Here is a 24679-nt window from a genome sequence, read left to right as displayed (position 1 = left end):
CGCGACTATTCATTTTTCTAATTTTTATTTTATTTATTTTGGTCCTAGCCACTGAAATCCCAGGAAAGTAGGTGGCAGGACCTGCCAGAGTACTGTTTCAATCACTGGTAACACCCGGCCGGCCACCCCGTGGCTGGTATTGGTAACGTCGAGCCCCACTAGGAGCACAACATACTTCATAGTACATATCCCACACACTTTTAAATCTCTGGCTTGACTGATACAGAGAACATACGCGGATATGGGAGAAATCTCAGGAACCGATAGACCCTCAACATACCAAATACCACAATACAATACCAAAAATACCTTTCTGTACTCATTGTATCCCGCAAATTCCAGTTCTGCACCGCTTATGTCTGTGTGACACCACGTCTCTGATGTCCGAACAATATCTCCTTTGATGTCATCAGTTGAATCAAATTTATTAACTGTACTCCTGGCATCGGTGTACAAGCAAGTACACGTGCACTTTGTACAGGGTAAGAATTGTGCAGCTACGACGAAACTCATGGACAGAAATGGTCTCCGATTGGGACCACCTTGCTCCCTCGCCCGAACAAAGAAACCTTCGATGGGGTAATACCCGCTCTTTATACTACGGTTGATTTCGCAATAAAGAATTGTCCATCTGTGTCACCTGGATGCACCGCTAATAGTCATTGTCAAACGGAACGGGTCGAGAACTAAATGAGTCGAATGTCGTCCTCCGGATTCAATTCCATCTCTCGCGATCGAAATCAGACGTCAGTGAGAAAACGCGGAAAGAGTTTGTTTAAGATTTTCAGGACAAGTTGCGGATGGCTGAACACTTTACTGAACAAAAAAAATAAAAATGTAATTTGCAGTCTGTGGACCCTTTTGGGCAAACTGTGGATCCTCGTCTCACCCTTTCGCTAGGTGCAACCTCACGTTTCAGTTCCCATCGGCTTCAATCGAATCGCAACCTAAGGGCTTAAATAAATAAGACTTTAGGTTACGACGTCTGATTCCTCCCGGCGCGTGTCTCATCTGTTACGAGGTCACCAAATGTCGGTGACCTGTATCACTTCTTAGAGCGGTTGAAGCCAATGCTCCATTAGTGGGAAGTTTCTCGAGTACATAAAGAGGTGGTAGGAGACAAAGAATAAATGGCGTTTCCAACGAATGGATTAAGATGTAGATTAAAAACATCGCGGTTAGTTTTAGGCACAGACAAGTAATCTTAATGAGAAACACCACCTTTAGAAGTCCCGGGGATTTCGAAAATGTTCTTCTCTCTTTTCAAAATGAGTACAAAGCAGAAATGGAGGTTTTTTCAACTTTTATATTATTAACGCGGTAACGATAAAATATTAATCAAATTAATCACGAAAACGTTCGAAGAAATACGCCAACACAAAAAACAGCACTTATTAAGAGGCATCGCTGCCGAGGTCAAGTTTCCTTTACAAATGTCAGTCCGGTGGGAACTCTCCGTAAAGATTTCTGCCGCGTTCGAACTCCCGATAGTCCAATCACGTGGTGTTTGTCATTCACCGTCGCCGTCGCTGTCTCGCACAACTTGGCTTTCTGCCAACACCCCTCGTATCCACTAGGAAACGTCCCTTATCGGACACGCTTTGCGCGCTCCGCCTCTACGCCGCAGTTCGAAACAGGAAAAATTAGTCGTCTGCGTGTTAGCGAACGAAGGTAGCCATGTCTGTCGTATTGTACAAGATGATGGGCAGTCCGCCATGTTTTGCCGTTGAATTGGCAGCAAAACACCTCGGAGTTCAACTGGAAATTAGGGAGATCAACGTTCTGGAAAAAGACCAACTGAAGCCAGAATTTCTCAAAGTAAGTTTTGTTTCGTGTTGAGTTCAATTTAGCGTCATTGACACCGCACATTCTCGATGCCAGTGACACATCCGGTCTCCACAGACGCTGTTATGTCCAAGGTGAACCGAGCTTCTCTATGACCCCCCTCTTTAGATAAGCAATTGGAGTTCGTAATTTCTTTAAAAATGGTTTATTTTTTTTGGAATTTTCATCCCAAAAATGAATGACCTCGTTATTTTCAAAATTAAGGCCAATGACATATTGCGCATGCGTCGATTCAGAGTTCAAAGGATGCCTTTGAAATTTTCATTTCAGCTAAAAGTAGAGAATTGTTTAAATCATTCACCATTTTAAGTGGGAGTTGCTTTTTAGGATTTTAACTTTTGCCATTTCGTTTACAGATCAATCCAGAGCACACCATCCCAACAATAGACGACGATGGATTCTATTTATGGGAAAGGTAAGCGTTTTATCCTCATAACCATCCATTCTCCAATCTGGTGCCAGTAAATGTTATTAATCTTAATAACGTTTTAATTTCGTTAATTCTAATAATTTATAATAGATTTTATTAAATTTGTTACTTTTATAATTTTATTGTATTAATTATTAAAAATTAACGTCTTTCTCTCGTCCACCTTACAGCCGGGCTATTATGACTTATCTCGCAAACAAGTACGCCCCGGACAGCCCCCTCTACCCTAAGGATCCCGAGAAGAGGGCGCTCGTGGACCGCATGTTGTACTTTGACATCGGGACCTTCTACAAAGCCCAAAACGCGGCGGTAAGTGAGATTTAGAACTTGAATTTTATTTGCGTATGGACTCTTCGTTCTAAGGAGGACAAGAATTAGTTAATCCTCGCAGTTGAAGACAATTATCCATTTAAGAAAACGTTAAGATATGGAACGCAGTTGTAAATGTAAAATTATATTCGAAAACTGTATTTTTGGCTTTGGAAACTCCTCAAAGATTTCTCGTTTGGATTTTACTTCTGTCGCGGCAGAAAAATTTGTCCCCACGTGAATTGGTTGATGTGGATGGCAGTTGTCTTAAAATGTACCTTTTATAATTACAACCAGTTAAATCGAACCGATGGTAATAGTTAGAATTTTAATTATTAAAAAAAAAAAAAAATCCGGAGATATTATTACGCGATAATGTAGAACCTTTTGTCGTTCAGCTGTGGGTGATCTGGGGGAACGTATTTGGTGAAACTGCCACAAGACAAAGGAGTAAGTCTTTCGTAAAGGAAGATTACGAAAAATCGTTGGCTAAGAGAGTGGAGAACGGGATAAGAAGTTTTTCTCGTACGCGAATATTAAGAAGAGCGAATCAGATCGGACCCTTCCGCAATGGCTGGGGAAAGTTATAGAAAATGCTGCCGATATAGCGGATGAATTGAAAAAGGGCACCCATCGATATTTACAGATGGAAGCTCTCTCGTGGTGAGGAAGAACTCTGCAAGTGAAGCTGGAAATTATGAAATCGGCCATAATGAAATTTCGGAACATTATTTATTAGAAAAATTTTCTAATAGAGATAGAGATTTGGAAGTTACGATAGAGTCTAACATGCAGTTCTATGAGCGCTGTGGACGTGCGCGGGGGGGGGGGGAAGCCCACGGTGCCCTATCGATGATTTATCAAACAATATCCCATAGAGATAGGGAGGACATAATATGAGGGGATCATCACGCCACACTTGGAATACTGTGTCAAAGTATGGAGATTTCATCTAAAAAAGGACACGAGCCTCTTGAAAGGGTATAAAATTGGGCCCTTTCGAGTAAGGTGAGCAAAACGGCGCGCATATAAGAGAAGTCTTTGAATGTGTGGATTGCGGAGTTAGGCAACCAGGCACCTTAGAGAGCATCTCATTGAGGTTTATGAGGCGCTGAGAGGGGTTAGTAAACTGAATGAAGGCGGAATTTTCACTGTTATAAATAATTGCAGAACTAGAGGCCATAAATTAAAGCAATGGGGCTTCAGGTTTAAACTAGATTGTAGGAAGATTCTTTTAGCCAGCGAGTCCTTATTATTGAAATAAGTTGCCTCCGTGGGTGATTGAGAGTGACAGTTTGTGGAGATTAAGACTCAGCTGTGTAGATATAACGAAATAATAATAAATAAAATTCTGTTTATATTGACCACGCAGTCAAAGGAGTTCACAAGATCGAAAGAATACGAGAAACAGCGCCATAATTAGCAGTCATGGGCTTCGACGCCGGTCACTCAAAGCTTCATTTGCCACTAATTGAATGCCGCTAAAACCAGGGAGCCGATTTTATCTTGTCAGTGGGCAGCTGAAACCAGTTATTACTTTGTGGCTGAACTAAAGAAGTTTTACGCGCAAAACTACACTGCTCGACAAAATGAACAGACCACGTAGAAAAGGTGCTGTAACTCGAGCAGCTCGCAATGAGGCCGCACAAAATTTGGTGTACGATAGAAAAACATTGAAATGAGGAGACGGCGAGAAACTTCGGACAGGCGTAGGGTACATTTATAGGGGTTGTATAAGAAGTACCACAAAGGCTACATTACAAAAGTCGATAAAAGATGGTCACATGACATTACCTTGGCGTATGACCCCCTCCAATGGCTAAACAAGCCTGACAGAGGTGAACCGTGCTCGATATAAGGGTGTCCATAAGATTCTGTGGCAACAAATCGCATTCTTTCACAAGCGCAGAGCTCAGCTCACCAAGTGACCTAGTAGTTCGCTGTCGGCGTACAATGCGACGCCCAAGGGCGTCCCACACATGTTCCATTGGATTTAAGTCTGGTGATCGTTGATATCTTCAGTTTCAAGATGTTCCTCCACCACTTGAGCTCTATATGCAGTGGCGTTGTCCAGCATGAAATGAAAATATAGAACAACCCACCCCTAAAAAGTCGCACATAGGGTTCGAAGATCTGTTTTCGGCACCTCTGAGCAGTTACGGTATCGCTATCATAAACATGAAGGGGGGTAGGGCCATTGCTCATTTTTCCGCCCCACACTGCCTCCACCGTAAGTGTCCCTCTCTCTGGTGTTTGGAGGGATGGTACCGCATCGCTCGTTGTCTCCAGATGCAATAACGTCCAGAATCTGTCTGTAGGCTAAAACGGGAATCATCAGAGAACAGAACTGTACCCCATTATTAAGGACCCCTAGTCACATGTACGTGGCACTAGTTTCGCCGAGTTCTGCGGTAGTTTGGGGTTAATTGGATACGAACTACTGGCTTCCTTGCAGAGGGTCCACTTGAATTGCGCCTTCTTAACACAGTTCAGTTGGAAATGTTTTCACCTGTGGCAGCAACAACCTCAAGAGACAGTTGATGACAGGACATCGTAGGGTTCCGTCTTGCTGTTAGAGCCAGATGGGGGGTCTATTCTGGCTGACGTAGCCCTCGAACGACCTTGGCCAGTTCATCTTATAAGGGTTCCTTTCTCCTGAAACTGCTTCCACAAAAAAAAGAAAAAATTATGATATTTGTTACATATACCCGTATATGTACGTTAATTGCGTGCGTTCTCTGGTCGATTTGCCTGGACGAAAAACCCCAGTTTCTGGGGAAAAAAGCCTCGCTATCTACGCCTGAGAACTACACAGCGAAGAATGGAACGAATTATATTTGGAATCAGACTGTTAGATAAGAAGAGAAACACATGGATTAGGCAACAAACTCAAGTAAAGGACATTCTTATCAAAACTAAAGAACTAAAATGGTCTTGGGCAGGACACATAGCTCGAAGACATGATGACAGATGGACTAAGAAAAGAACAGAATGGTACCCAAGAGGAGCTAGAAGAAAACCTGGAAGACAAAGGCAGAGATGGATAGATGAAATTCATGAGTTTGTGGGTAGTAAATGGATGGCCATTGCACAAAACAGAAGGAACTGGAAAGTTGCTGGAGAGGCCTTCATCCTGCAGTGGATTGAAAATGGCTGATGATGATGATGATCTACGCCTGAGACCGACTAACTCAGCCACGGAGTGAAAAAAGCCCACTAAAGTTCCTCGCGTCATCGACGGGATTCGAACGGCGGGCCTTTTCAACCCGGTGTGGGGAGGACGGTGACGATACTACTGCGCTACCCCCGCAGACAAACTGCGTGACAAATGAAGCCAACGTGCCACCTCCGCCTGCAACTGCCCTGCTTCAAGTTGTCCAACGGTCCGCCATCTCAAAGAATCATCTACCCGACGATGGTGGCATAAGAGATTGGTTATTTTGGAACTGATAAACTAGTTTATGAAGGGTTTGCGATAATTCGATACGTTCTTTGTGTGTTATTTGAAGAATGTAACAGGTTGCATTTCGAAGTAATATTAATTAATTCATTGAGCTTTGATTACTAATATTTGGTTAATAGACTTTACTCAAAAATTGAGCTGCAGATAATTGAGAAGTTAATTGCTGTACTGGACTTTTATTGAGATAGCATAAGTCGAAATAATAAGATAAACTTTTTATGGAGGATCACAATCCTAGTAAAGGTAAGTCTGTAGTTGGAGCTGAGGGGAGGCTTTACTTCCTCCAAATTTGCCTTCTACTTTAACAGAATTTCGAAGGCTACGTGAATTTGTGTATGCTAGTGATAGATAAGAAACAGGCAAACAATGTACATGTACTGGTTTAATGACGCAAACAACTCCAGGAAAAGAAACAAGATTAGAGTGTGAGATGGTAGGTGAGGGCGTGGAAACTCTAGAAGGGGAATGAAGTTATTTCAGCTAACGCGTTGAGGTTAAGACTGAGGAGGTTGAAAATGTCTACGATGCGTCTTCAATGTAAGAGGAAATATCGAAAATGAGAAAAGATATTATGAGTCTTTTATTTGGGGGAAACAAATAAGGTTACAAATGAGGCTGGCGGTATTATCACGGATAAGTGGGCCAACTTAGAAACTGTGGCAACTGCAGTATTAATTGAGAATGAGAGGCTTAAAGCTGTAAAGGAAGAAATAGATAAGAGGACTCAATCGTTGCAAACTATTTTAATGACAGTGCAGAAGGCTTCGGGTCATGACGTTCAAAAGCAGGAAATTCATTTGGAACCTTCAGTTAGTCAACAGACCTGTGCGGATTACGGTTGGGAAAATGAAAGTTCACCACGATGACAGGAAAGTAAGCAGTAGTCAGGTTTTTGATTTTGGAACTGAACGACATAAACCACAAATGATTAGAGTTATTTCTAAACCCCAAAATATTGTTATTCATAGACCCACGGAGCAATCCAAATTGAATACCAGCAATGGTATTAAAAATGTAGTTATTAGAAAAGATTAAAAGAATATTAAAATTAAAACTATACGACCTTTCAGAAATAAATGAGAGCTTTTGGAGACGGCGAGTCAATCGGATATGGACAGAATTGGAAATTCAACATCCGTGGGTTTAAGATCTGAAAAACCCAAAATTAATAATCCGTCTTTATTAATATACGACGTGCCTCGTGAATATACTAAGGAAGATATTATTGAGGATTTATTTCAGAAAAATTTACAAGATTTTGACTTCACTTTTGAGGAAGTTAAGAATGAGATGGAATTCAGATTTGCTTCTGGTTCGAAGTCTGAAATGATTAATTAGGTAATTGGTTTTCTCCACGTCTTTTGAATTACATCTTATTAAATGGGAGAATCTATTTGGGATATGCTTCACATAAATTTAGAAAATTTGTGGTTGTCAGTAAATGTTTTAAACTTATGGTCACGATTCAGCTATGAATTGTACGCATAAAGTTGTTTCTTGTGGGCATCGTGTAAATGGTGGCCACACTTATGCCGAGTGTCCCAATAAAGATGACTCAGCCAAATGTGTGAACTGTAAGCGAAGGAATAAAGATTGTGATCGTTCAGTTAGGGATTTGCCATGCCCCGAATATAATCGAGCTTTAGAAATGGCTAAAATGAGGACTATTCCTGAGTAATGGGACTGATAGTTCTGCAGAGTAGTAGTTCAGATGTAATTTCTGAAGTATTCTGCAGATTAATCGCAACGTGCCCGTGCTGTTGAGGAGGAGATTTGTGTAGCTGCGGTGGAACATCGACTTGATGGAGCCGTACACTATTTCCAGTAAAACTGGGGTAGGTTATAAGGTAGTTGGTTATCCTATATCAATGAGATCGGTACATTCAACTGAAGAGAAACCTAAGGCTGCTGTGATTGTTGTCAATGACAGGATTGCAGTAACAGTTATTTCTAATCTATGCACACCTTTTTGGGTTTGTGTACTCATAATGATACACGGTTTTTCTTTTCATTTATAGCATCCATTTATTGTTCACCTTATGAAGATCGTTTTGAGTCTGTTAGAAAGTATTTTTCTCATAGTTGGTAATGCTAATATAGTTATCTGTTGGGCTCCAGTGCGAAATGTCCCCTATGGTTTAGTGGTTACCCAGATATTCGAGGTACATCATTGGAAGATTTGTTCTTATCTTGTGGGTGGAATACAGCGAATTTAGCTGGGAAGCCATTTACATTCTCTTCTGCACATGGTCCATCTAACATTGCTATTACGGTTGCATCAACAAATACGTTGAGGCATCTAAGGAATTGGGGGCGTTAAATTCGATTATGCAAACAGTGATCATAGAGCCATTACATTTACAGTATATAATACTCCTTATACTTCTGAATGTGGGTTCCTTTCTGGCCCCGGGAGATTTTCAATTTAAACTGTTAAATTGAAAAAATTCAAATCTTCTTTGGACCTCGATTTCAGTCGGTCTACAATTATTGATCTCAATTCATTAAATGTACAAGAATATGTTCGTTATATTCATTCATCTGATTTTAGGGCTTTGTCATACTCTGCGCGTAGAAAGATAAGTAGATCTAAGATTGTTAATTGGTGGACTCAGGAATTGAGTAGAATGAGACACCGGGTATACGTTGGCAGGCGATATTTTCAAAAGCACAGGGACTGGCGTATCGACGAGGTTGATATGTTTAGAGGTGAGTATAGGGAGAAACGAAAAATGTATCAGGAGGAGATAGTGAAACAAAAATTAACAAACTGGAGAAATTTGGTTACTACTGTTGGCAACTCGGAACATTGGGGACTTATTTATCTTGTGACTCGTAACAAATTAATTGGTAATGATGTATACTATGTATACAGTTAGATCTGGTAAAGCTGAGTCAGTTGATTGGTATAGTACAATTGAATTTATAACTAAGCACTTGTTTCCAGAAGATGATTTAGAATTAGAGAATATTGATCAGGTCAAGATCCGTCAGGATAATATTTCATATGTTGGTGATTTAAATATTGAACTTTTCTCTTTAATGTTATTATTAGCTACAACTGCAAAATTAAAAGTTAATAAATGTCCAGGTTTTGATCTTGTTGAAAATATGGCGATTATAAAATTCTTCGAATTTTATCCTAAGATTCTGTTAAACTTTTTTAATAAATGTTTATTGGCAGGAGTTTTCCCAAATGTGTGGAAGATAGCATTAAGATAATACAAAACCTGGAAAGCTGACATCTGATCCTAGGGCATACCGTCCTATTTCATTGCTATCTAGTATGGGGAAACTATTTGAGAGACTTTTCGTTCCAAGAATATATGATAAGTTGTTGACACAGGATTTATGCTCTGCATATCAATATGGTTTTAAGAAGGGGTCTTCAGCAGAAGATGTATAGTTGATTTGACAAGGCATTGCAGATCTTCACAATCTGTGTATGAAATGGCTATCTTTGAGGGAGCTTTTGACACCTTGTGATGGGAAAGTGCCCTCGGGTCCCTGAGATTGGCTGAGTGTGACAATTATATTTATTCAATGATTAGATCATATTTTAAGGATAGATATTTTATGGTCAAAGCTCAAACTCTGACTTATAAGAGAGCTGTTATAGAGGATGTCCGCAGGGCTCAGTTCTTGGACCACCTCTTTTGGAATGTTGTACTGGGTCAGTGGCTTGTAAAAGATTTTGAATCTATTTATCGCTTGGCATATGCAGATGATCTTGTGGTATGTATACCAGAAGATCTAGAAATAATTTGGAGGAACGAGCTAAAGTTGTAATTGAAGATCTGCAAAAATGGGCTTCAATAAATAAGCTTAAAATATCAACATCTTTAACAAAGCTAATGGTTTTTAAGAAAAGATTTGATATTCACCGACCATCTAGGGTTTTTGTTTCAAATAACTTGATTCCATACGTGCAAAATCTGAAATATTTGGGAATCATTTTGGATCAGTTTAATTTCAGTTTACATGTGAATAATCTTTCTGAAAAAGGCGGACATTTTACTGCTGCTCTCTTCAGGGTATGCAGGTCTGACTGGGGACTCATTAAAATAACTCTTAGATTGCATTATACTGCAGTATTTCTACCAGTCATGTCTTATGCCTCTGGAGTGTGGTCGCACAGAGTTTCTATCGTTAGAATGAGGAACAAACTGATTTTCTTACAGCGGTCAATTTTATTGGCCCTAACAAGAGTAGCAAGAACAGTGTCTAATAATGCATTACAAAAGATGACTGGTGCAATTCTTTTAGATATGTATATTGCATATAGAGGAATTTTGTATTGGTTGAAAAAGGAACAGTCTATATCAATTATGGGTCTCTCTGGAGATCCTCTAGTCCCGTTTAAAATTAATAAAGGGATTATTTGGAACAAGTTTGTTGCTGCTTGGCAACAAACTTGTTCCAGACAAATTCGAGTGATTCAGGCGCTGTTATTCGTCTTTTCATTAAGGATATTAACTTCAATGCAGATAAGAATTGTTGGTTTTTTTCTAGAATGTTCACATATTTTTTATTTACAGGACATGGATCTTTTAAAGAAAAACTGTGTAGATTTAATTTAGAATCAGATCCTTTCTGTATTTGTGAGTCTGGAAGTGGAAAACTGGTTGTATATTCTTCTTTACTGTCCTATATATGAATTGGATAGATCTTTGTTTACTTCTGTACCTGATTTACTTGAAGATAATGTGCTTGTTCTCCTGAGATCGCAAGACACTTATAATGAATCGCAGAACTTTGTATCTAGTGTTTTCCTGAAAAGGAAATTATTATGAATCCATCTAGGCGGCAATAAACGTATAAATTTAATAACTTAAGTTAAATACGGTGATGTGAATATAATGTATCTTATAGTATAACATATTGCGATTAAAACTTTTTATTTTTATTATTATTAATTCACAGGTCTAGGCAACCTGTGTAAAGGGGATTAGCATCCACTGGTTTAGCACTACCTCCGGTTGGTGCTACTCACTAACAGTACACTCACAAACACACATTAACCCACATGTCAGGTCCGGTTTACAGAGTTCTGTATACCTGCACAGTTAAACAGGTGGAGATGGATTATTTCTGGGAGCCACCATGGACAGGGTACACATACCCGACGATGACCTGCCATCGTAAGTACTGGAGATGTGGCTATCCCACTAATAAGCCACTGGTGCGGTTTTGTGGGCAACCACAAAACCACACGTTCATAAACCGAATATACAGCACTAAGGTGAACAAACTATGAAAAGCCGTTGTTTGTTATTACTGATGAGGATTTCTCTCATTTGCACTAAACAGTTTAATATTAAATCCTTTTAACAAAAGTTTTACAACTACACGTTGTTGTTGCAGTTGCATCCTTGACGTATCGCTGTCTCTTTTCAGTTTCGCAATCTATTCCATGGTAAGCCGGTAGACGAAGACAAAGTCCAGCTGGTCAGGGATGCTCTAAGGCTCTTGGACAAATTCCTTGGAACTACCAAATATGCAGCTGGTGATCACGTAACCCTTGCCGATATTTCTCTTCTTGGTGGTCTCATAGTAACTACTCAGGTAAGGATGTCTAGCAGTCACGAAATATACACTATTGTCACCATTGCAAACCTCCAAAAGATTCAGTCACATAATATAGCCACTCTCGACTTATTAAACGTTACCCGCACCTCTTTTGCATCCTTCTCCTTTTTCCTGTTTTTTCGTCTAAGCTCAAGCTAGCTTACTTTCCGTCTAAATTCTGCATTAACGATGTCTGCAAACAATTACCTTCCGGTGTTGGCACAAAGATATAGGTCGAGACCATCAGCGCTCCTTAATCTACTTCCCTCGGGGTAGCACGGTTGGTATAGCATTAGCATTAGCATTAGCAGAGGCATATGATGCAAGAAAGCAAGCTTATTCAGCATCAGCCAAAAAAAAAAAAAAAAAAAAACCCACTCCCATTTCACCCCTCCGTTCGTTCGAAATACCTGTCCAGTTGAGCTTTAAATTTGTTTAGGCTATCAACTTCAACAACAAGTGATGGAAGTCGGTTCCACCAACCAACCACCCGCTGGCCAAAGGCAAATTTCCGCACATCTATCCGACATCCGTCCTTCCTCAATTTGAATTTATGCCCTCTGAGGTGATTATTCTGAGAAAGATGAAGAATCCCATTGGCATTGAGCATGCTCAAACCATTCAAAGCCTTATACACCTCTATCAGATCACCTCGCCGGTGCCTAGTCTCCAGACTCTGTAATTTGCAAAACTTAAGCCTTTCTTCGTAAGAGCAACCCTTTGTTCCATTTACTAATCTTGTTGCCCTTCTCTGTACCCGTTCCAGCAGCTCTACATCCTTCTTGAAATGAGGCCTCCAGACCTGTATACAGTACTCAAGATGTGGCCTTACCATTGCCTTATACAAGGGAATAATCACCTCCTTATCCCTGCTAGAAAAATTCCTGTATATCATTGACAAGACACCATGAGCTACTCTTGCAGCTCGTCTGCACTGCTCAGAGAACTTCATATCTGCCTGCACAATTACCCCCAGGTCCTTTTCATTCTCCACCACTGTCAGTGTAGTACCGCAGAGTTGATACGTTGCTCTGGGGTTACTGTTTCCCATATGCAGCACTTTACATTTGTCGATGTTAAACCTCATTTGCCACCTCTCAGCCCATCTGTTCAACCTTTCCAGATCCTGTTGCAGCAGCATAGCGTCAGTATTGTCCTTAACGACCCTGCCAACCTTTGTATCATCTGCAAACTTGGACATTAAACTTGATATCCCATCATCAATATCATTCATAAACACCGAAAACAACAACGGACCCAACACTGAACCTTGAGGAACTCCACTAATAACATTAGTCCGCGTTGAGCAGTGTCCATTGATTACCACTCTCTGTCTTCTGCCACTCAACCATCCCCTTATCCATAGCAGCAATTTGCCTCCAATGCCACACTGCTCCAATTTGTGCAGCAGTCTTCCATGTGCAACAGTATCAAAAGCCTTTCTAAGATCCAAATATATAATATCAAAGTTATTCCCTGCATCCAGTTCTTTTGTGACTATATCATAGTATCCAATCAAATTGGTCAGGCAAGACCTGCCCTTAACAAAACCATGCTGTGTCCGAGCTATAACTGAAGTCTTGTCTAGATGATCCTGCAGTGCTTCTTTAACCAGGGCTTCAATTAATGTTCCTGGAACAGAAGTTAAACTCACAGGTCTATAATTACTTGTGTCAGCCTTTGATCCTCCTTTGTGAATTGGGGTTACATTTGCACATCTCCAGTCTATGGGTACCTCCCCTGAGTCCAAAGAAGCTCTCATAATTATGGCTAGGGGTTTGCATACTTCCTTTGCTGCCTCCTTTAATATAACTGGATAGATCCCATCCACCCCAGGTGCCTTTTTTATGTTTATCCTCAACAATCTCTCCTCCACTTTCCTCTCAGTTATTACAAAATCATCCAGCTCACTGCCAATGTTTACTTCACCTACGACATTCCCCTTCCTGAATAACTCCTCATGTGTGAATGTAGATGCAAAATACTCGTTTAGATTGTTAGCCACCTGAGCAGGATCCTCAACTGTTGAACCATCAATATCCAGTGGACCAATCTGATTCATCCCTTTCCTTTTCGAGTTCAAGTATGTAAAGAACTCTTTTCTGTTTTTCTTTGCATCCTTTGCCAAGGATTTTTCATAGTCTGCCTTTGCCTGCCTAATCTCCTTTGTGACTTGGTTACAGACCAACTTATATCTATCATAGGCTTCCATGTCACCCATTAATTTGTATGTATCCCATGCATTTTTCTTCTCTGCCATATGCCTCATTAGTTCATCTGACAACCATTTAGGCCTAAACCTTGAACAATATTTCTTAGTTGGTATGTAAAGCCTGGTAGCCTCCAAGATTAGTTCCTTGAATGCTTCCCATTTTGAGTTTGCTGTTGGTAACATCATCAGTTGGTCCCACTGTATAGAATTTAAATACTGTCTCAGACCATCATAGTCGCATTTACGAAAACAAAAACCCTTCCCTTTACCTCTGATGGTAGTTACCTCTTTGAGTAAATCCCACTTCAGCACACTGTGATCACTGCCACCTAGTGGTTCATTTATCTGCAGGTTCTTAATGCATGAAGAATCACTACTGATAATCAGATCAAGAGTATTGCTCCCTCTTGTTGCCTCACGAACATGCTGATGTAGAAAACAATCATCCAATAAATCCACAAAAGCCTTGCTAGTGTGCGAGTGACCAACCCACAAATTCCAGTCAATATCTGGGAAATTAAAGTCCTCCATTATAAGACTCTCTGATTTACTGGCCCACTCTATTTCCCTGTACAATATATTATTATACTCATCAGAGTCATTAGGCCTATAGCACACTCCTACTCTCAATTTTGATTTCCCTATGCTTATGTCACACCAAACTGACTCGACACTGCCCTGTCCATCGATGTCGACTGGCTTCACTTCCTTGGATTTATGTGTTTCTTAATTAATAGCATAACCCCTACTCCCTTCCTATCCTGTCTATACTTTCTGTAGACGTTGTATTCCTAAATTCCCGTTCTGCATTTCTTATATCTGTGTGACACCACGTCTCTGATATCCCAACAATATCTGCCTTTGATGTTTTGAGCAATACCTCAAATTCATCAAATTTATTTACCAAACTCCTAGCATTGGTGTACACGCAGGTATACATGCACCTGTTTCTATTCTTAGCTACTCTAACACAACCCATGTGTTTACTTGTACCGCAATGACTCCCAGCAGCCTCTGAAATATCCTGCATCTTGTTTTTCAGACTTCTGCTCATTTCAATAGAAGCAGTGCAAGAATCACTTCCACCTCTGCCACTGGCTACTGTTAATCTATTAGTCCTTGTATCCCCCCCAACTAGCAGTTTTCCGACCCACCTAACACTGCCTCGACAGCATCAGCAAAAATTCTTGCACCCTTTCTATTTAAGTGTATCCCATCCCTGTAGAAGCAGTCTCTAATGTTAACAAGTACAGTCCAGGCTGAAAAAAATTCTACCCCTTGAGCCTTGCACAATCCCTCCAGGGCCGAATTGATCGACAAGGCTCTCATCATATACTCCCTCCTATCGTGTCTGGGCAGAATTGCAGACACTTTCAAGTTCAACCCTAATTCACGGCTTTTTTTCAACAGTGACCTGTACTTGCTAAGTAATTCCGCCGGACTACTACTCTTAATATCATTAGTGCCAACGTGTACAACTATATCACCTTTTGTGCCCTTAAAAGATGATATCCGCTCTACAACGTCATCAACCTTTGCCCCTATAGTCATCGTCTTTCCCACACCGAGTGGAAAATGTCTGAGTTCTAATCAATCAATGACGCGAAGAACTTTTATGGGCCTTTTTCACAAGGTCGCTAAGTTAGTTGGTCTCAGGAGAGGGTTGCGTGGTTTTTTCCTCACAAAAAATAAATTTTTTCGTCCAGTAAACAGCAAACCTACCACAGAACACACGCAAATTACAGACGTACTGTATTATATACCGTGCAATATGGCCTGCTTATTGATGCAACTAAAACCCAAGAAGAACCAACGATGTTTTTTTCAGAACAAATGGATTTATCCTGCAATTAGTGCTGGGAAAGATACATAAATTTAACCCCAACAGCCGAATCGGTAAAGCCATGCAGTTTTTACCAGATAGGGTTGAGATAGGGGAGCTATCACTCCATAAAATGGTACGATTAGGCCTAGTAACACGATTGAAAACATGATTACATTTCCAACAGTAATCCGATATGATGACACCGAAAACGTATAACATAAGAGTATATCAGCATTCTAAATACAAGACATATAATATACAGAATTTAACAAAAATGGCAGAAGAAATTATTAATAATTTTATACCGCTACGCTAAAAACTGTAATATAAAAACTGTAGTAAAATAGTAAATATAATATATAGTAGCGAATAGTAAATATAAAAACCATACGAAAACTGTAATAAAACGACAGTAAAAGCTATAGTGGCTTCACTATAATTTTACTATGGCAGTAAACTATACTACTAAAACTACAGTCCTAAAAGCTGCGTAGCTTTACTGTGGTCGTGCTATAAAATTATTGACGTTAAAGAGAGAGAGATTGTTTTTAGATCACTGTCAGAATCGGGTAGAATCAACAAAACTAATTTTTATGAGCGTTTATCACAGGCTTACAAAACTTTGTTTGTGAAAAACTGGTGGCCAAGTTAATCGGTCTCGGGACAGGATTGCATGGTTTCCAGAAATTCAGGTTTTTTCATCCAGCAAACAGAAAATCAAACATTTTAAAACACACCATTACTATCACTAAAAGAGCAACAACTGCTCCTTCTGTTTTCAAATTCGGATCCACAAAATTGCTCTAAAAATCCCGAACTTTATTCCAAAAGATAATAATGTCTTCAATCAGCGATCGTCTCTCACAAACTCACTCCATTCCCTCTTGCACAGAAAATTCACCGAATTAGCCTTTCTTCTCTTCTTCAATGCAACTTCCTATACCTGTATCTTTTTCTTTGTCTCTGCTTTTCTGTCTCTTTTCTTTTTAAGACCGTATTTACTGTATCAATTTACGTTATTTGGGCGATAAATGTGATGATTGTAAATAATTCTTTCAGGTGGCCGAGTTGGATCTGAGTCCGTATTCAAAGCTACAGGCCTGGATGGAAAACTTGGAAGAGGAACTCCCGTATTACAACGAAGTGTTTTCTCCCCCTGCAAAAGCCCTGAGGGACTATATGAACATTATAAGTAAAAAGAAAGAGTTCGGTACCTCCTGAAATGACTGGCACTCCTTCTCATTTCATCTGTGTATCAATGAACTCAGGAATTTACAGTTGTTGTCTATGACCAGAGCTGGGACAGGGGTATGGTTGCTTTGGTACCTTCCCCGAATATAATGCTGAATTTAAAATGGTGTGGGTTCATATTATATACGCGGGCTGTTGGTAAAGTAAAGTAACGGATGTTTTTGTGTAAAGATTTAATCGCAGAATTATGAAACAACATTGATTTGTTCTTCATTTTTTCCTGTTCCAAGGAGCAAATGAAAAGAAACATTTGATAATGCGACGACTTTTTACTATTGGAAGAAGACTAGTTTTCATCAAAAAAAAACCCATCGGTTACCTTACTTTTAAAAGAGCCCTCTTAGTTAGTTGAGAAGTAAAGGGGAGGCACTTCAGTATAGCTGCCTCGGGCCCAAACATACCCCGTCTCTGCTCTGCTTGTAACCACCGGAAGGAAGATTTATTTGTCCAATAAACAATTTTTCAAAGTCTGTTATTCATATTGCTAGGACACACGTCGATACAAACTCACAATAGATTTTATTGATTGAATTCTCCGAGCAAAAAAACTGCTTTTCCATATTCCAGAAACAATTCTTTATAACTTATTTTTATACATTAGTAAGCCATACTTTTGTTTTGTATTTTCTTACTTTGTGATGATAAAGTTCATAAAAAGGAAATAACTTTTGTAATGAGTATTTAGGACGCACACCTGGGTAAAAGTAAGCACACGGAGTTAAGGTATCGATTCCATAGTGTTACACGTGATGGACATTGACTGCGGTATCATTCGGATACCGGGATATCAGTAAATGGTCCGTGCCAACCAAAAAAAAGAATGTTGACATCACCTTTCTTGCTGGGTATGGAACAAATCGTTTGTGTGAACTTGGGACTCTCCCATCGCTGGTTTAAGCGCTTCATCTCATGTCTTAGTTGTAGCATCATCGATTTGATCCAGATAATGTTCACCCGTCTTGGCCACGACATGGCAACTCCTGAGTAAACTTATGTAGACTTTTTATATCTTTAAAGGGCCGTGATTTCGAACACTTCATCTCGGCTACCAAAGGTATCCGTGTCCGAAATGAACGTATCTTTGTTGTCTTCAGATACATTACAGCCATGGTAGCATAGATAATCTCTATGGGAATAATAATTTCGAACCTTTCTTGGGTATCGTGTAAGGTGCTGACCACCCACGTTGAATCACTATTGGTGTATTTTGTCTATCCAAATGAGTGCTCCAAATTTATTCCAATACTCTTAAAATTAACGAAGCAGGGCGGACAAAGTCACCTGACTTTCTCTTGGTTTATCTTAAAAGATAATTCATTATCAAAAGAGGCGATTTTGTTATTTCGCAACGTTTTTCAGCTGGTACAATAGTTTAGAATAATCACACATACAGGGACATCCAATGATAAACATGGCTTATCACTGGCCGTCAACAGAACCAGCGAGATAACATCTGAATGGATTTCAAGATTAAGTTAATGGTTGGTTCTGTGACACATCCGATAGCAAAACGTGCAATAGCACTTTCATAGCTGATACTATCTTCTTAACAACTCATATATGAGTTAATACCTCGCTCTTTTAGCAGAGTCTATCTCATTTCTGCCCAGCTATCACTTGTTCCACCCCTTTTATTTAACCATTTTTATATCCAAATGCAGGAGTTGATGATAAACATTTCACCGAGATTTTAATGGTCGGTTTGATGGATGTTCCAGTCATCAAGTAGCTGTTAACTTCGCTGTTAGGATTCTGCATTTCCTGGAACCATTAAACATTTACTTGCCTCTTTTGAAATATTTTTTTTTTTTTTGCCTGCTTGATTTATGTACACATTTACAGTTCGGTTTACGAATGGTAATTGTACGAACTCAATCAGTACCCAAATTGAATGTTATTTTAAAATCTCGGAAATCTTGGAATTTCTGTTACCAAATCAAGACCTCTGTTGCTCAGACCTTTTATTACGTCTTTGGGAACATCTCTAACAGAAGAATTTTCCTTTCTGTTCTTCATTCACACGCTATCAATTTAGTTTAACTTCTAAGGCAGCCCAATTTGTCGCACTGATGTTCCATCGCGTTTCTATTTGTTTCGTAAATTTATTTCCAATAAACGAGAAAATTATTTCCCTTCTACCATAAGCCACGAAAAAATGTCTCACAATAATTTATACTTCGTTAAAAGAACTAATTTTAAAAAATGTTTCTCGAATTTGCCATAAATTTCGAGTTATCTTTCCACACAAAACATTTCTTGAGTTTTGATCCAATTAAATTTCATTTGATTATCAATTCTTTTAAGGATATTTTGAAATATAAATTGCGTGAAACCCTATTCGGATTTAGAACTTGTTGTATAAGAAGAGTTCTTGCTTACCAGGTAGAGTATTTCCAATAGCGATTTCGTTATTTACAATAACTTTCAGAGTCTTGAAATTCCTTGGTGTGAGCTTTCTTAAGATGGGAATCTCAGTTTCTATAGGGAGGGAACAGGAACAACAAAGAGATAATGGTGTCCAGGAAGGGATATAATATCTTCTGAAATATTCAAAACAGCACAAGGGAATCAAACATTGCGTAATTTTAAAATCGTGCCCGAATGGCAGTTACGTGTGAGCATTGTCTTGTCTGGTATTTTAGACTCATTGGGATTTTTTTCGGTATTACAAGTATCGAAGTTTTTATTGAAGATTTTGTTTTTATTTAAAATAACACGAAGGCAGCTACTTCGATAAAAGAGTTATGAGATTCACAAGTACAGAAGAATTAATGGTACATACTTATTATATTACGAATTAATTTGATATTTCAGTGGACTTTACCCATCAGCAGTTCGTCCTCGTGGGTAGCACAGTTGTTTCATCGCCCTCACCATCCGAGTGGAAAAGACCTGCGTTCGAATATCATCAATGACGCGAAGAATTGTTATGGGCCTTTTTTCACAACGTGGCTGATTCTCCTCGGTCTCAGGAGAAGGAGCATGGTTTTTCTTCCAGAGTTTTTCATACAGCAAACGGCAAGTCGACCATAGGACACTCGCAAATTACAGATTATACATATTATATACAGCGCAATAAGGCCTAAGTTGCTTATGCGCCTAAAATCCTTCAATAATCAACTCATCAGCAGCAGTGAGGTAAGCAATCTTTAGAAAAGAGAATTTCTGAATGTATCAGAACAAAGCACAGATTAGACAGCCTCAATGTTGAGTTCAGTGTCAGACAATGCAGCTTGTAGATTATGCTTTCCTGTATCTTTTGCCTTTCACAAATTAATAGAGAACCTGCAGGGAAAATCTTAATGCAATATGTATTGGAAATTGTCTAATCTAGGGTACAGCAGTAGAGGAACCCCCAGTGTAAACCATCACATATTGCACGTTAGAGAAAGTTCTAATTTCAGCTGACTAAAGCGCACCAGAACCAAAAAGAGCTGTCTGGTGTAATCAGGGTTTAAGTCCTCGCGGGTATCACAGTGGTCATAATCACTGTCCTCCCCACACCGGGTGGGCAACGTGTCTAAGTTACTCGGTCTCAGGCGAGGGTATCATGGTTTTTTCTCCCGGAAACTCGGGTTTTTCGTCCAGCAAAACAGAAAATCGACCTCACAACACACGCAATTTACACACAATATACACGGATCAACGTGGCCTTAGTTACCGATGCTCCTAAACCCCAACAACAACAACAACCGGGTTGAAAATGCCTCGGTTCGAATCCTGTCAATGATCCGAGCAACTTTTATGAACATTTTTCTCTTTGGGTAAGTTTGTCCATCTCAGATGAGGACAGCAAGATTTTTTTTTCCCGAAACTCCGGTTTTCTTCGGCTTGCCAACAAAACAGGCAAGCCGACCAGAGAGCACACGGAATATATGGACATAATGCACGTAGTTGGATGAAGTTGTTCTCGGGTAGCCCTAATACGACGGTTAAATCTCTTTTTCAGTTAGAAAAAACACCACTTCAAAATAAAATTCGTTTAATTATCAGTTTACATGCGATACACAATTTAAATCTGCACTTGTAAAAAGACTCCGTGAAGGATGATATTTAATAATGAAATGTCAATCTCTTTTTTTTTTAAAGAAGAAACGTTGGTGGAAAAATTGCAGAGAATGTTTTCGACCACTTAATCCCTGTTTTATGAAAGGAATTACGCTTCTTATGGCTACATACAAGAACTGCGCTGTGTGCTTCATATATTAAGAAATCGATACGCACAAAACTACCGAATCTCTTATTCCCATGGGGCAACAGTTCTAATGTAGTTTTATGATCCTTCCTGTTCCGACTAACTGCTGAAAATTTCATTGATAGATACCTTGATGGGTCCTTCCAATGCTCCTGTAAGGGTCTCCTGGAACACGCGGGCGAAGATGGTGCCTAATTTCGAAAATAACCACGTCACCGGACCAGCACCCGTAGCATTCACTGTAACCTTTGACACGTCTTCAATTTTCAATTTCTTCAGCGATGCCTTTTTGTTCAATTGGTTGCGGTATATCTCGGCGAACACATCCACGCGACGGGAAGAGATGGTGAGGTCGCCATGAAGTTTCAGCAAGCCGTACTTGTATTCCCATAAGTACACTTCGGAGACGTTGTAGGCGGTGAGATATGCGGACAGGGTCGCTGCGTTTTCGGTACATACCACCGTACCAGGACCATTGCGATGCAATGAAGATAACCCGTACAGTTTCCCGTCATACAGTCGGACAACGTGAGTCTCTTCTTTAAGAGGAAGCGGATCCGGTATGTCTGGGCGAGCTGAGTTGATTAGGAGGTCAAGGTAAGTTTCTGCATCGAGTTGACTGCCGCATACTCCATCGACAGTTGATCCATCGAGATTTGAGTTAGTGTCAGCTAAAGAAAAAATAAACAATTTCACTTTTAATTGAGCATATTGGACTACATATTATGAAACTATTTTTATATTAGAAATACAGTCCCGTGCTTATAATATTGAAAAGTATTTATAATATTTACAGCATTAAGAGAAAAAGTGGAAAGCGAGGTTGAATTTGAGAAAGACTTTCTCTTGTTTCTTGTTTTTTTGGGATCAGAACCCCTTAAAGGGTTTTGACACCCTGAACCAACTTTGGTTTGACTCCTGCGCGCTACCTATTCATAAGCCGAAAAAGGATTTTTAGTTTAAAATAAAAATATGAATTTTTTGATAATTTCATCGTTTATTTTCGTTCGGGTTATTTTATTAAAATCTTGAGATAAAAATATGATTTATTAATTTTACAAATAGCGTTAATTATTTAACAGCTGGAAATCATTAGATCATGTCATCCGTGTCTAAATCCTTGGGAATGATCAACTTCACCTTTGGTCAGATAGTGGCAATGTTACGAGAATTCTCAGCGCCATGAAAAGATTTGCTAATGAAACCATCGTGTTGAGCGCATGAATTGCAAGATTTATTTTCAGTGAGGAAAAGTGGCTTCGAAATGGCTTCGCAAATTCTTCGTATAAATTGATGGGGAGATGATTTTCCGATCACCATCTATACTCGGAATTTTAAAATCCATATTGGAATTGATGGTTATGTTTTACAATCAACTCGACCTGTCTTTTGATGACTCGATTGCGCTGTCTAAAGATGTTGAAAGAGTGGATCCTAAAATTTTTCTCGTCTATCATTCCAACTTCGCCTTGGTGTTCATTGTTGTAACATATTTCAAATTGATCTCTTAGGGGCTTTGGTTAGATGTTTATTTGGCTCAAAAGGCAATACATAAATCTCTTTTAAAAGCTTTTTCCAACGGTTAAAAGTTCAGGCCCTAATTCTCTACATAGAATTCTTTTTTTCTTTTTTTTTAACTGCACGCTTGATTCTTGTTGATTGAGAATGACGTTTTTTTCTGTTGCTCTTTCGAATTTTGGCACCCATAAACTTCTGCGCCTTTAGGTAATACCACATTGCTTTACCGTTTAAGCCAAACGTATTTGGGACTAAAAGTGTAGAGGTCTTCATGCACACAGCAGAACGAAGTTACTTTTAACAGGGGTTGCTTGGTATTGTACTACTTTCGAAAAAATCACTAAAATCTTCCATTTATTTAAAAGATGAGACGCTGCTATTCCAGCCTATTTCGGGACTTACTGGTTCCTCATGAGATAGAAAAATCCCTGAGAGACAATGATAATAAAGTTGCAATTCGAAATTATAAAATGCCGATGTTGTTTTGGCATTTGGGAAACGATAGATTGAACTTTTGGAGATAACATTTGTTTAAAAGTAGCGCAATATCGAGACAACTTTAAGATAGAAATACGCGTCAAGAAATTATCAGAGGTCAATCTCAAGGACTTCTTCATATTTTAGTTAACTCACGTTGCGGAAAGCTGCTGACATTAAACAGCTTAAAATTTTAACAAGGTCCAGTTCGTCACACACATCGCTAAAGTCATATACATACTTGATCATTAAAAATAAGTTATGCCACAATTGAGCATTGTGGATTGCAAAATAATATATATATTTTTAATTACTTTTTTAAAGAGCTCAGTATACACCGAACCATTCCTCCTTTGATAGAATGAATTTTTAATTCCATTTTTTAATTCCATTTTTTAATTCCATAATGTCATCAGCTCTAAAATTATTGGTGTCCCAAGAGGCTCTTCCTTGGGTCCCTTAATCTTTAATATTTACGTTAATAATGCAACTTTCTTGTCCTGAAAATACAACTTTATATGCATAATTTAAAATGTTGCACTTCGTGTGATGATTTATTTAAATATAAGTTGTAGGCAACAACAAGCAGGATACGAGCTTGTGTACTTGTGCTTCTTAAGCATGTCTGCAACATAATGGGACTAAGCCATGCCTCAATTTGCCCAAATTGTAAGCTTTAAACGAACAGTTAACCCAGCCATTCCCCAAGATGATATTTGGTACCTTTATGAATAGTAAAATAATTCTAACGTGTTTTTTGACTCCGAAATCTGCCTCTAATTATCACTGGTGCATCCTGAAATGCAACTTATCTCCCTCTTCAGAGCACCTACAGATTATTCAGGGTTACAACCAGCTTGTATATTGTTATACTCAGATGACCTCACATCACCCAAGAAACACGTGTCAGGGGAAGTTTAAACTGGGTAAACAAAGTTAGTATACACTTTGCACTTGCCACTTGGTGGCAATTTTTGAAAACTCTTTCATAATTCTCTTTAGAAGTTATAAAAGCGTCAATATTAATCAGGTTCCTCCCAGAAGAATGATTTTTCTCTACACAGTTTATATATATATTTTTATTATTAAATAAAGTGTATTTCTTACCTGTAATCAGTACCACATTGCATATTGTTAAAAAGAATCCAAAAATAACCACTGAGAGAGAGCGACTCAGGGCCATGTTGCTTGAAACGATGAACCAAAGGATGAGGACCGGACACAGCTACAATCCCAGGGTTGGAAACTAAAAACAAACAAAAATGCTGTCAGCTAAGAATCCAATAAGCCAGTGTGACAGGTAATCTTCTCACTGAGACTGAAAAATGGGACCGTTTGTACTTACCACACGAAGCGTTTACAATCGTTGTCGAGAAATTTGACGGCTAATTTTTTTGGGTCTTGGAGTTCCTTGAAGTGAGCTTTCTTACCAAGGGAATGGAAGTTAGGGTTTGTCTAGGGACCGAACCGGATGAAAGATGAGGTGATAACACCCAGGAAGTGATGTACGTAATATCCTCTGAAATCTAAGGAGCAGCAGAAGCAATGCTGAAAGATGGTAGAGCGATATTTGCTGACAGCATAAA

The 24679-nt window shown here is 39.2% G+C and overlaps 2 protein-coding genes across 3 annotated transcripts; one reads left to right on the top strand and one right to left on the bottom strand.

Annotated features, from left to right (window-relative positions):
• The first annotated feature begins 1602 nt into the window (after positions 1-1602).
• LOC150083741 (glutathione S-transferase 1-like) lies at positions 1603-17373 on the top strand. Its single transcript, XM_090378187.1, has 5 exons — positions 1603-1818; positions 2202-2260; positions 2446-2584; positions 11445-11612; positions 16712-17373. The coding sequence occupies exons 1-5, from the start codon at positions 1678-1680 to the stop codon at positions 16871-16873; spliced, it is 669 nt and encodes a 222-aa protein (XP_090234313.1). The 5' UTR covers positions 1603-1677; the 3' UTR covers positions 16874-17373.
• Positions 17374-20984: 3611 nt separating this feature from the next.
• On the bottom strand, positions 20985-24537 carry LOC150083740 (uncharacterized). 2 transcript variants are annotated; one of them, XM_090377456.1, is made up of 3 exons: positions 24439-24537; positions 24201-24339; positions 20985-21769 (listed from the first exon to the last, which is right to left on the bottom strand). In XM_090377456.1, the coding sequence occupies exons 2-3, from the start codon at positions 24274-24276 to the stop codon at positions 21198-21200; spliced, it is 648 nt and encodes a 215-aa protein (XP_090233582.1). In that variant the 5' UTR covers positions 24277-24339; positions 24439-24537; the 3' UTR covers positions 20985-21197. The 2 variants fall into 2 exon arrangements, with proteins under 2 accessions (XP_090233582.1, XP_090233583.1); XM_090377457.1 differs by lacking the exon at positions 24439-24537 and having other exon boundaries at positions 24201-24415.
• Positions 24538-24679: the final 142 nt, after the last annotated feature.

This window comes from Mastigoproctus giganteus, chromosome 7 (genome assembly GCF_048544385.1).
Source record: "Mastigoproctus giganteus isolate SK-2022 chromosome 7, ASM4854438v1, whole genome shotgun sequence".
In the NCBI taxonomy this organism is placed as follows: domain Eukaryota; kingdom Metazoa; phylum Arthropoda; class Arachnida; order Uropygi; family Thelyphonidae; genus Mastigoproctus; species Mastigoproctus giganteus.
This window is presented reverse-complemented; position numbering and strand designations above follow the sequence as displayed.